The sequence below is a fragment of the Saccoglossus kowalevskii genome, chromosome 13 (genome assembly GCF_978046115.1).
Source record: "Saccoglossus kowalevskii chromosome 13, keSacKowa6.1, whole genome shotgun sequence".
In the NCBI taxonomy this organism is placed as follows: Eukaryota; Metazoa; Hemichordata; class Enteropneusta; family Harrimaniidae; genus Saccoglossus; species Saccoglossus kowalevskii.
This window is the reverse complement of record NC_140653.1, coordinates 20,627,587-20,641,171: the sequence shown is the minus strand read 5'-3', so window position 1 is coordinate 20,641,171 and position 13,585 is coordinate 20,627,587. Positions and strand designations below refer to the sequence as shown.

The window sequence follows — 13,585 nt, the reverse complement described above, 5'->3', positions numbered from 1 at the left end:
ATCAAAATCGCACATTTTCACCATTCCGGACCCGGATCTCAGTTATGCATGGACGGATTTCGTTCAAATTTGGTACATACATTAAACATAATAGGACCTTGATGCACGTCATTTTTTTTTGGATCGTGTTTGAAATGGCCGACTGGCGGCCATTTTGTTTTAAAGAATTCAGTTCTGGATCCGTATCTGAGACATGCTTGGATTGATCAAGTTCAAACTTCACACACACAAGGTACATCATGTCACAAATACGTATGTGCATTTGTTTCATGATCTCATTAACGATAGCCAAATGGGGGCCGCTTTAAGGCCAAAAATGCATTGAAATCGCACATTTTCACCATTCCGGACCCGGATCTCAGTTATGCATGGACGGATTTTGTTCAAATTTGGTACATACATTAAACATAATAGGACCTTGATGCACGTCATTTTTTTTTTTGGATCGGGTTTGAAATGGCCGACTGGCGGCCATTTTGTTTTAAAGAATTCAGTTCTGGATCCGTATCTGAGACATGCTTGGATTGATCGAGTTCAAACTTCACACACACAAGGTACATCATGTCACAAATATGTATGTGCATTTGTTTCATGATCTCATTAACGATAGCGAAATGGCGGCCGCTTTAAGGCCGAAAATGCATTGAAATCGCACATTTTCACCATTCCGGACCCGGATCTCAGTTATGCATGGACGGATTTCGTTCAAATTTGGTACATATATTAAACATAATAGGACCTTGATGCACGTCATTTTTTTTTTGGATCGGGTTTGAAATGGCCGACTGGCGGCCATTTTGTTTTAAAGAATTCAGTTCTGGATCCGTATCTGAGACATGTTTGTATTGATCGAGTTCAAACTTCACACACACAAGGTACATCATGTCACAAATATGTATGTGCATTTGTTTGCACATTTTCACCATTCCGGACCCGGATCTCAGTTATGCATGGACGGATTTCGTTCAAATTTGGTACATACATTAAACATAATAGGACCTTGATGCACGTCATTTTTTTTTGGATCGTGTTTGAAATGGCCGACTGGCGGCCATTTTGTTTTAAAGAATTCAGTTCTGGATCCGTATCTGAGACATGCTTGGATTGATCGAGTTCAAACTTCACACACACAAGGTACATCATGTCACAAATACGTATGTGCATTTGTTTCATGATCTCATTAACGATAGCCAAATGGCGGCCGCTTTAAGGCCGAAAATGCATTGAAATCGCACATTTTCACCATTCCGGACCCGGATCTCAGTTATGCATGGACGGATTTCGTTCAAATTTGGTACATACATTAAACATAATAGGACCTTGATGGACGTCATGTTTTTTTTCGGATCAAGTTCGAAATGGCCGACTGGCGGCCATTTTTGTTTTAAAGAATTCAGTTCTGGATCCGTATCCGAGACATGTCTGGATTGATCAAGTTCAAACCCCACACACACAAGGTACATCATGTCACAAATATGTATGTGCATTTGTTTCATGATCTCATTAACGATAGCCAAATGGCGGCCGCTTTAAGGCCGAAAATGCATTGAAATCGCACATTTTCACCATTCCGAACCCGGATCTCAGTTATGCATGGACGGATTTTGTTCAAATTTGGTACATACATTAAACATAATAGGACCTTGATGCACGTCTTTTTTTTCGGATCAAGTTCGAAATGGCCGACTGGCGGCCATTTTGTTAAAGAATTCAGTTCTGGATCCGTATCCAAGACATGTCTGGATTGATCAAGTTCAAACTTCACACACACATGGTACATCATGTCACAAATAGATATGTGCATTTGTTTCATGATCCGCTTAACAATAGCTGAATGATGGCCATTTTAAGGCCGAAAATGCATCAAAATCACGTATTTTCACAATTCCGGAACCAGATCTCAGTCATGCATGGATGGATTTTGTTCAGATTTAGTACAATGTGTTGTACATTTGCAGGTGCATTTCGGTCATGATCTGCTTTGAATGTATATGTCACTCAAATATGAACGGAACGGGGACGTGTCATTGACAATGACTTGTCTATTTCCAGATTGGGGTTGCTAATTCTCGTAATCTAGCTTTTCAAATATGTTTCTAAATTCTAAATTATAGTCTCTTTAAATTTGACATGAGCTATCAGTTTACTTTTTTCGTTTGAAATAATTTCTTCACATAAATTCATTAATTTACTTTTTTCTACTAAGAGATTTTTCTTGAATGAAATTTAGCGAGTTTTTTGTTGTTGTAAAATTGATGTATTGCATTTAAAGCGGGGGAGTCATCACCTGCGCATGCGTCAGATGGCAATAGCGTGTCATTGTTTACAAACAGGCGTCAACCATGAGCCTTTGCGTTTTTAGCATGTGTTGTTATCATCGCTTGGGACTCAATTTCCGCGCATGCGCAGGTGACGACCCTCCCGCTTTAACCATTTATATTTTATATTATTGGGTAGTTCATAATGTGAATTGATTTGTCTGCTTTACTTCCCAAGTGTGACATTGCGTCGTTGAAATTCACATATGATTTAATAACAAATCCTAGAACATGATTTGATTTGATTGTTTCATAATTAAAATTATATTATTTCCTCAATATGTATGAACTGAAAATGACAACCTGTATATAGATTCCCGTTCAGTTTCCACTTTGAACAGTACTCATTCACTGTATTTGACATTGTCTGCAGACCAGCCTGGGAGGTGAAGATGAGTGATACATTGTCATCATACAGATTTGAGTTAACTATTGTATTACTTAGTAACAAATTGTCTTAAATCATTAACAAAAATATTAAAATGAGTGGTGTTTATGTCACCTCTAAGCCTATGAGTCTATTCCAAGGATTCTTACAACGGAATTCGATTTAATTCGACAGTTCAACATGAGTAGCGTGCAGCATTTTGTTTTGTCAGATTTCAAAATACAATACTAGTATATAAACATTGTGCGGACGCTTTGTAAATGTACTTGAGCAGTGGGCTAAAGCTGCGTTTTATTCTTACGTCGCACGATTACTTTTACTACTGATAATATAAACAAAAATAAACGCCAAAACATCGTGTCTGTTAAATGAAAATTAATAATTTCATCTCCTCTGTTGACTAATTATTGCCGTGTTCACGAGCTGCTTGGTCATTGTCTTGCATTTTGTAGTATAATGAGCAGATGAAATTTGGGCCCGTTGTTTTAATCCTGGTTTCTCGTTCACAAGTGTCGAGGAGTGGAGCGAAACGACCCGATGGAGACCGGGTCAATCTGTTCACACGTGCTTTTCAACAGTGGGTTGAAATGAACGCAGGGTCATGCTCAGCGTTTTGCTACACCTTATTAAGGAAGATGTGACGGACGAGTAACTTACGTAATGTTTTTTACAGAAAAAGTCCTATTTTAGTCAAATTATATGTAAGTTGCTTTTACACTGTGTCCATTGCAATCGGATGTTAATATCGTCATAATGGCAGATTAAATACCGCGTTTATTTTTAAATATTTTACACGACGACTACTACTTATATCCCAAGTAAACTATATTCTGTTAAGTTATATTGTCTGTAGTGAGATGAATGTAGGACAGGTTCACGGTCATGTTGTAGTAGTGCAAACAAAAATAGCTGTATCATTAATTTAAAATTCAAAGTCAAAGTCGGCATCATAATATGACCACCGGATGAGTGAGAACAAATAGAAAATACATATTGAAACAAAAAGGTTACGTTAATGAACTCACCTGGACTTTAAAAACTCGTCCAAGACATCCGAACACGCTACGTATTAATATTGTTCCAATAATTGATATAACGGATCACTGTAGTGAAACGCGCCTGTCAAGAGAATAAAACATATTTAATTATTGATGAGCTAATTATTATTATTATATGGGTATATGCAGCAAGTTTCAGGACAGGTTGTCATAGGCAACAGTGAATGCTATTGTTTGGGCCACATTATTGCAAGTTATTGTTACATGTGTGGTTTTCGATTGTAACCCGGGCAATTTGAGGGTACAACCTTCCAATTGTCTAGAGGGTTATTGGCGCCATTTTGGGGTGGGTGGGGTAAGGCGTTAGCTCACTGTATTTTTCATCAAGCATGACATGTTTAGAGTATATAATAATGTTGCGTTGCATACATTGATGTTACGTGAAACGTAGAGCAAAATACTACTGAATCAAAAATTTAGCTAGTAAATATATTTCATAAAATACCCTCACTTATCTGTTATAATGTAAGAACGATAGTGTATGTGGTATGAACTTAAAGGCTGTAGACCGTCGCACATGTTAACGTTTTGTGCGCGTGCGCATGCGCAGTGACTGGTTAGCAATATTTGTGTATCGAGCGCGAGCGTGCTTATTCTCCGGAGGATTGGCGGGATTTAGTAGACATGACGCCATAGTGATGTCATACTTCTAAAGTAGCAATAAAACACAATTTATGCATATCGAAAAGGCTTATGTAACTAAAAAAATATTTTTATTTTTAAGTAAATATTACATATTCCAAAAACACTTTCAGTAATAGTTGACATAGATTTCGAGATTTTATAAATATTTTCTTGTAGGCAGGTGAGTACTGACACGAGTTACACAAGACAGTTCCTACACCAGGAACATTGAATTATGAATTTACAGTTACAGAAGTTCTGGACCGAGGATCCGGCGCTCCTTTTATACTGAACGGCAAGTTCAAGATATATTTATACCAGTGTTATTGAATACTAAATGTGTTCAGAATGCACCAATCATCGTTTTTGTCGATGTTACCAATATCTAGACCCTGTCAGGCATTCATATTTTGCAAATAAAGCTGCAAGCAGCAGTGTGAGTGTGCCAAGTTCTATGACGTTATTGGTAACTGCAGCATCAAAACAAAGGTCACAGGTCAGGATACAGGTTGCCGATTATTAAATATTTCGCAATATAAAACGTCTAATTATTAACATATTAATAATAATATTATCAATACTGCATTCAGTCACTTGTATTGAAATTAGTTTAGCATTATTGTTTGTGAAATTGTGAAAAGCATTACCATTTGTTGCTTCAATTTCGTTGATACGCTTCTGAGTTGGGCCTTCAACAACACCGAATTTACCATGGAAGCCAGCACCTGGAATTCCAGGTATCCCGTGCAAAATTGTCTAGTTCGAATGTGCTGCTACGTCAGCGCGTTAACCCTGCTTTACTCGGGTTCTGTTTGCAAATCATTGGAAATGGTGTGACTGACTCCAATGATGCTAGTATGGATCCCCCCAAGTAAACACATCGATGACGAAATTTAATATATACAATATAGTGTCAACCATTTGAATATGTTAACTCACTACGTTTCGTTACCCGAACTCTTAGTATTAGAGTAGTGACAAATAACAGTACTCAATCAAAATATATACATGTATGTAACTGGAATTGTTATCGTTTGAAAATGTCACCAACGCATACCTACACTTTATCAGAGACCAAGAAATGACCGCATCATTTATAATGAACATGATTGTAGTTCCCATGACACGATTACATCGACATTATCTATTATATCATTTAAATTAGTATTCACGAATTGCCACTACTAAGATTATCGCCTTGATAGAACTCTCTCATCTACTAGATATAATCTTCTCACCGTGTATTAACATACTTCCTAGCAAAAATAGGAAACGCGCATTTTTCTCAAGTTTGCGAAATACAATGAATGACAGACTGGAATAGAAATGACATATGAAACATATAAATTACATAACCCACTTTTCATAAACTCGTTAAAAGAACTCGACACTGCCACCAACGTCTAATAAACAATTTGTCCTTTCACCACACCTTTTTTTACTCACAAAATAATTACATTAACCATTATTCCTATTATTTTTTATCTCACATACATTATCATCAAATGTACCAATTATCGTTTCAATCAACCGTGTTATTTAGAACATTGGACGCGATGGCAGGAAAGTATGGTCTTGTGGTCGAAATCTCGGCGGCCATTTATGTCTAAAATATGTTGCACATACTCTGGTGATGTTCACTGTAAAAATAAATACACTACTCCGTTCAACTTTCGTCACGTGTTAGCACATGGTCGTGAGTGAATTGGGCGTAGGTGTATTTTTGTTGCGTTATCATAAGGTTTATATTTATATTTCATGATAATTATATTTTTACATTAAAAACAAAATCCTGAAACTTAGCTTCGAAAATTCATTGATAATTATCTAATTTATAGAATAACATTAGACATATTGATATTATGGTTCATGCTGTAAGTCAGACGTGTGATAGTGTTAACGACCTGATTGCTTCAAATCAATTGGTAATGTTTTTAATGGCAGCGGGTGGCTTTGGTGAGAATCGAAACAGTGATAAGACTAAGATACTGTCTATTGGAATGTTGTTACCAATACAGGTGTGTGTTTTGCCGAGTTGTAAAAGAATATGCGAGGGCTTTCTTTTAGATGTATAGAGATCAGAATATGGCCCAATTTTGCGCATAACCTACAGAATGGACCCGAAAAGCGAATAACCAACACTGAATTCCCCCTGGATCAAAAGACGAACCAAGAGTCTGACCCTAGGCCTACTATCTTGGGACATTGCTTCATACACCTTTTGGGTCAGTGTATTTTCCCCGACATCAATAATATCTAAAAACTCTAGGACAATTATATAAATGCACGTGATAGAAACAATATGTGAACAATATGTGATCAAACTTATGTTAACTGGGAACCAGCACAGAGACCACCGGACACAATGAAGCATGCACAGATTAGCGCCGATCAAGTAACCTTGTTTCAAGATAGATTGCCAGTAGACGAGAACATCTTAAAGCGGGAGGGCCGTCACCTGCGCACGCGCGGAAATTGAGTCCCAAACGACGATAACAACACACACTAAAAACGCAAAGACTTATGGGTAGACGCTTGTTTGTAAACAATGACACGCTATGGCCATCTGACGCATGCGCAGGTGACGACTCCCCCGCTTTAAATCTAGATTCTGAATATGCCGATAATTGGAGACATGCAACGGTCCTCAGCACGAATGTGAACTACTTAAAGCAGTCAAAATTATTTTTCTCTCGAAGTTGTGAGAATATTAATATTTAAAACTGAGATGTGGGAAGAAGGAAACGTATACGATGTTCATATAGTACGATACAAGGTAGAATATGCATGGTTTCCACGTGACATTAGCGTTTATAGTAATTGTATGGAAAGAAAAAATATCCATTAGATGAAAATAGTCACCGAGACCTATGGCCACCGAGATCTCGTTGAGAGCGAGAATGCCACAAAACTTGTTTTTGGTCCTTGAATAGTGTTCTATTCTATCCTGTTATCTAGTTGACTGTTCTTCTGGTCTATATAATAATATTTGAAAGAATAATACACTATTAAAAACAAATATTTAGTCTCGTGGCTCTCTCGCGTCTAACGAGATCTCGCTGGTTATTTGCATATAATTAGTTTTCGTGGATTACATTAGTTTTCAAGATACATAACTAAAGAATAGTTTTGGCATGTCAACATAGTTATTCGTACGATTTTAGTGGATTTTACGAAAGTCAATTTCCATTACTTCATCTCACCCTTGTTGTTATTAGATTTAATGATGCAGATGACATTTGTAGCGTCAAACGTGCAACTCATCCTAGTGATATTGTTGTTTGCAAATGTCGATAGGCGATAGATTCTGGTGAGATGTGTATATTAGTTGCATATGTTGATTTAAAATTCAACCACATTTAAAGTCGGAGGGTCGTCACCTGCGCAGGTGCGGGAATTTAGTCCAATCGATGATAACAACCCACGCTAAAAACGCAAAGGCTCATGGGTAGACGCTTGTTTGTAAACAATGGCACGCTATGGCCATCCGACGCATGCGCAGGTGACGATTCCCCCGCTTTAAGTAACGAGGTTATAATTACAATGTATATATAACACAAATACTATTGTCACATTGATGTTGCTATGAAAATGTAATCAATCAATTTATTAGACTATTGTTTTTAATGTATTGCAACTGTGGTCTGTCAAGACTAAACCAAGAGAGTTTTCTTCTGTTCCCTGAACTTTTTGTTTCAATAATATGCATATTATTCCCAAAGAACATTGCTATGACCCCAGTCGTCCGTTGCTGGGAATACAGCTGTGTGCAGCAATTTATTATGCTTTCGCGTGTACTTGTAGAAAATAGACTTTCATTAACTTGGAAATAACATGCCGAAACATAGATCGACAAGCGTACATCGTGTTGGGAAAATACATGTTCATGAAAATAATACAACTATGTACAACCAAATTATATTACAAAACGTGGTCAAATCAGTAAAATATAATTACCCCCGAAATATACAACCAAAAGTTGATGTCAGGAGTTTCGAAGAGTGACCACATCCTGCTTCACATTATCACCCGTCGTGTATATTCATAGAATCATAATCAAATTGTTTCTGTCATACATGTGATGTCTACACAGGATAAGTAACAGCACAATCGTATTAACTTAACCGCATTATTCATGCCAACAAAATAAAATTGTGACAATTGATATATCAAGGTTCTCTGAGTTTGACATGAATGCCAAACTGAGTCCATGTGATATAATCGTGCCATGAGTATTTTGTGGAATTGCATTCAGATCGCTGATATTAACATGACCAACAGGGGCATAAAGGAAATAGTTGAAGGAAGTTGGTGCTTGTAGACAATTTTCCACATTAAAGTCTTCTAATGCCTTTTTATCGTGGAACTCTTCAGATAGTATAAACAACTGTTGTCGCACGTAGTTTCACAATATAAATAACAATTTTAAACGTTGTTGTCCATTATTGTTTCAAGGTCAATAAAGTAATAAATTATAACTGTTTTTTGTCCATTGCACTGTACTGGTAACATAATTTCAAAGGTCAGAATAGGTGAACAATCCATCAGTATTGCACTTCACTGGTGACATGGTATATATGTATAGTATATAGTATATGCTAAGTTAATTGAAACATCGAGTTACAATTAGGGCGTGGTTTCGAAAAGGTGGGCGTGGTTTCTAAAAGATGGGCGTGGCCATTTTGTAACTTGATTTCGTAACTCGAACAACTCAGCATCTCTAATGTAATAATCACCAAATGTGATTCCAGTACTTGAACCCTCCCGTGCCTCACAAATAATGACATACGTATCACACAAACATTTTAAAAATAATGAGTATGTATGAAACCCATTGTGTTGTAGTTTATTATCGACCATTAATTCCTCTCTGGGATTGTATTTGTTTCATTTAAAAAAGTAAAGTAAATACAATGTAGTTAATATTTTAAATAAAAATTACAATATTATACTAGACGTACGTCGCAGGCACCGCCGTATTTCGGCAATTGGGCGGCTATGGTTCATGAAATCACGTGACATTGCAGGTCACAGGTCAATGGTATTGCCTATCTAACAGTACTTGATCGATTTTCTTGCAACATGGGGTACATACGGTCAGCAATCGTTACGCTGTTTCTAGCTGTAGTTTTAGCCACTTACCTAGGTCGCGAAGACCCGTACCACCCATACGAACACAAGGGCCCCTACCTCACACCTGGGTGGGGTACCTCGCATCGATTTTCAACGGATCGCGGTTATGAACTTCACCTGTACGGTTTACTGAAAAGCGGATCGTCAGCGGCGAAAGTAAACTTCCTGCTGATACACGGGACTTCGCATCATGCAGGATGGTACGCCGAATTCGCACCGATTTTATCCAGCTCAGCAGACGCCAACGTATTTGGCTTGGATTTGCACGGGCATGGGCTCAGCGGAGGGGTCAGAGGTTAGCATAGAGCCATTAGTTCAAAAGTTCATGCGTCTGTCGGTATATAGTGTATAAAGATTTGAAGGTCATTTACATCAACGGTAAACTTTATGCGTTGTAGCTTGCAAAAATAAGGATAAGTTATACCCAATGCACACTTTTTTCTTTTTTATTCTTTTTGTCCCAATGTCATGAACCCAATTTGAAAATAGAAAAATAACGTTTAAAGCGCGATGGTCGTCGCGCAGCGCGTGTTCGAATTTCATGTAAATAAACAATGTATTTTACACGCGTTGTATACGTCGCCATGAGTCCCATATCGAACAGGACGCGGTGTGACGACTGTCGCCCTTTAATGTCTTCAATTTGTGATAATCAATTTATATACACGCAATACTTAAAGCGGGGGAGTCGTTACCTGCGCACGCGTCAAATGGCCATAGCGTGTCATTATCACGTTTTTAGCGTGAGTCGCTTGGGACTCAATTCCCACGCGTGCGCAGGTGATGACCCTCCCGCTTTAAAATTTAACCTATAATTCACTGTGTTTTTCTATTTTTTGTACAGGAAGTTTTGATTTTGACAATTTTCTTTTTGACTGTGAGGACGCTGCCAGATTCATACAGAAGCAGACTGGTAGTAAAATCCCAATCGTCATCACAGGTAACACGTGACCAGATTCTAGAAATATATGGATGGCGGTTTAGTGACATTATCAACTTGTTCGAATAATTTTGGAGTGTATGTTTTATGTTGCATTGACATCAAGTTGATGAGATCCACAACCACAACAAAATCTTCATTCAAAACACGAATATTTCGTTTTTATTGGAAGCGCGACCACAAAAATACCTTTCACTTTTTGACGAACTGTGGGCTTCCCCGATAGAGGGCGCGAGTTTCATTACAGTATAGTTACGCTATTTTTCAGGTTTTAGTCAGGGCGGTGAAACCGTTTTCCAGGCTTTGCAGAAACACGATATCTTCGCTGGCGCAGTATCTATGAATATTTTTCTGCCCTCAGAGGTTAATATGAACAAAGTCATTGGGTTGATTAAGTCACCGATAGGAGCACTCTTGGAAATATTATTTCAAGATTGGATCAAGGTATGACGTGATTGATTGATTGATTGATGTGTATGTGCGCTATTAGCGGCGAATAGCTTAATCGGATCATTTTGTTTCGATGCATGGTTAGTCATTGTTTTTTTCACTCAAATTATTGCTATGCAATCGTGGTATGATGTTACATGTTGTAACCCTGTGTCTCTCTTTTTATTGTTGGTAGATTCCGTTGAAGAAAGTGATTGATTTTAAAAGCGTCACAAACTATCATCGTGACCCAACACCTTATGAGCACAGGGTAAGTCGGATTGTGGACATGCACGAAATGTTGAGGGCGCTCGTTTGTGGTGGTGATATTTTGATTCATCAATGAAACTTTTACTGTATTTTGTAATTCGCTAGTCACTAGGCTCGGATTAGGTTGCCTATATTGCATGTAATTTAGAAGGGCAGTTATTCTCGTATCCACAATACAAGGGACTACTCGTCTACCCCTGGGAATATCACTATGCTATGTCGCGTGTTATAGGAACGGTGCTTACAGCTTAATTGTGGTAAAGTAGTACATGAAATCAAAGTACCGAAAATTTTATTATGATCGTCTACAACCGTGGTACAAATTTGATAAATCATGGACATTTTTTTGGTTAGAGAACACAAACCACACGCATTATAACGCAGTGTATATATGTGTGCGCAATGTTTTGATCATTGTTTTATTATTAATAAATTTCTCGTGACATCTTAAACATGAAACGTTATTGTTTGTTTTATTTTTCAGATGAGAAATCCGTTAATGGTGTGGTACTATGGTTTTAAAAGTTATCGGACAGTCTGGAATTATAAACCGCCTACTCCGCCATCAGCCAATAAGAAGCCAGTGTTAGTCACGTGTGGACAGAAAGATACTGTAAGTATGGCAATTCTATTAAATGCAAGAAAACACGTATAGAAGTGCCAAATCTGTATACTACGCTTATTTTGAACAAACACACATGCAATCATGGTGCAACAATGAATAGTACATCATGAGTAACCCCACACGTTAAAGGACGGTAGTTGTCGCATGCGCGAGATATATGGGTCTCCTATAAACAAAGATGGCGACTTTGACTGTTGCACAGATCAACGAGTACAAACTGAGACGCTACCGAGCTTTAATTAGATAATTTTTTTAGGTGCTTGAAGGTATCGAAGAAGTCACCGGTGGTAATTAATGCAAGTCACGACCAGGCCAATCCTCATACTTGAGATTTCCATTAGAAGAGTGCATTGAATGATGGGAAAATCCATGTTTATCAACACAAATGTCGTACATGCGCAGCACGACGACTACCGCCCTTTAAAAACATACTAGTATTGTCAAGTGCTTCATAATGCGTTGCAGATGAAATAATATTTATGCACTGAAGGAATTAATTCACTAGATAATTGTCAAATCTCTGCGAAAATGTTTCTAACTTTGGACGAAGATGATCTGTTTATGTTAATATGGATTATTTATTTTGTTTTATAGGTCGTTCCGGCGTCATTTTGTGAAGTCTGCTATAATCTTATTGGCGGACCAAAAGATTTTTACATCATTCCAGGTGTTGGACATCAACCTATCATTGACGCTCCACACCACTTTGCAGAGACGCTCTCCTCCTGGGTCGACAAACGTGTTATTCAAAAAAACGTGGTTGGAAGTTGGACACCGCCAAAAATTAGCACATAAATCGACTTCATGTAGACATCATACATATTGGGGGAACTTTGCCGCATTGGACATGGGTTTATATAATTGCAATAAAATGTTATTCAGTGCAATATACCCCGGTAAATACACGCTGCCAAGTATCTGTACGACGCATAACACAAGACAAACTGAACACGCCACCTCAGTCACCAACTCGCAGTATCAAACAATAATATTAAATATTAAAATATAATATAAATATTACATATAAACAATATTACTTGTTCGTTATGTTGAGTCTTTACACCAGTGTAGTAAATAGGAAATACTACACTCGTTTAATAACTGCCGATATTCCGACGGTACTCGTAGATTATCTAGTTTTATCATATACCCCGTATTGCCCGGCCTCGTAACGCTATCACGTATCAAAACAAAACGCGTCGCGAGTTTGAGGTTACTGCGTGGTAAGATTGTAATGAAACCTATAAGGTCTATGATAAAACTGTTATGGACTGGATACGGCTTTTTCTGCCCTCGGTCGTACAGCTTACGTGCCCGGGTCACGTGCCCTCGCAAGCACTGGCGCTCTCGCCGCGCGACCTCTGGCCGAAAAAGCCGTATCCAGTCCATATAGATATAATTGTCTAATTGTCGTTATAACGTGAAGTCAAAAACAGAGAGAAAAAAAAATCAGAAACAGTCAAGTCATAATCTGCCGTGCTTGAATTGTACTGGGAGTCTTATTCAGAAACAAAAAAGTAGAAAACCCTGTGTTATTTATTTATATTTCCCCAATTACAGTCTCTCTATCACATGTTCCAGTGAAAAGGCGATTCAATAATATTGTATAACCCCATGGCAAATCCGAATATTACATGACCAAACATAACTAGATGGGGGGGGGGGCGAGATCTGCTCACCAACCTTGTGCCGCAGGCGCGAATTTACTAGGGGGCCCCAGGCATGTTGGAAATCTGGACCCTCTGAAACGCTATTTCCTGCATTTTGAGGGGCAAATTTTGCTGACATAACGGGTTTCAG

At 38.0% G+C, this 13,585-nt stretch overlaps 1 protein-coding gene across 1 annotated transcript; it reads left to right on the top strand.

Moving 5' to 3' along the window:
• Positions 1-9,470: 9,470 nt before the first annotated feature.
• Positions 9,471-12,818, top strand: LOC144359614 (uncharacterized). The gene is made up of 6 exons (XM_078012731.2): positions 9,471-9,816; positions 10,366-10,461; positions 10,730-10,905; positions 11,087-11,161; positions 11,645-11,773; positions 12,380-12,818. Exons 1-6 carry the CDS (start codon positions 9,471-9,473, stop codon positions 12,578-12,580), a joined length of 1,023 nt encoding a protein of 340 aa, XP_077868857.1. The 3' UTR covers positions 12,581-12,818.
• Positions 12,819-13,585: the final 767 nt, after the last annotated feature.

Excerpts from the sequence above, each read along its gene's own strand:
- LOC144359614 (XM_078012731.2), top strand. The coding sequence starts at position 9,471 with ATGGGGTACATACGGTCAGCAATCGTTACGCTGTTTCTAGCTGTAGTT. Across the intron at positions 9,817-10,365 it reads GCTCAGCGGAGGGGTCAGAG|GAAGTTTTGATTTTGACAAT; the intron begins GTTAGCATAGAG and ends TTTTTTGTACAG. Across the intron at positions 10,906-11,086 it reads TATTTCAAGATTGGATCAAG|ATTCCGTTGAAGAAAGTGAT; the intron begins GTATGACGTGAT and ends TATTGTTGGTAG.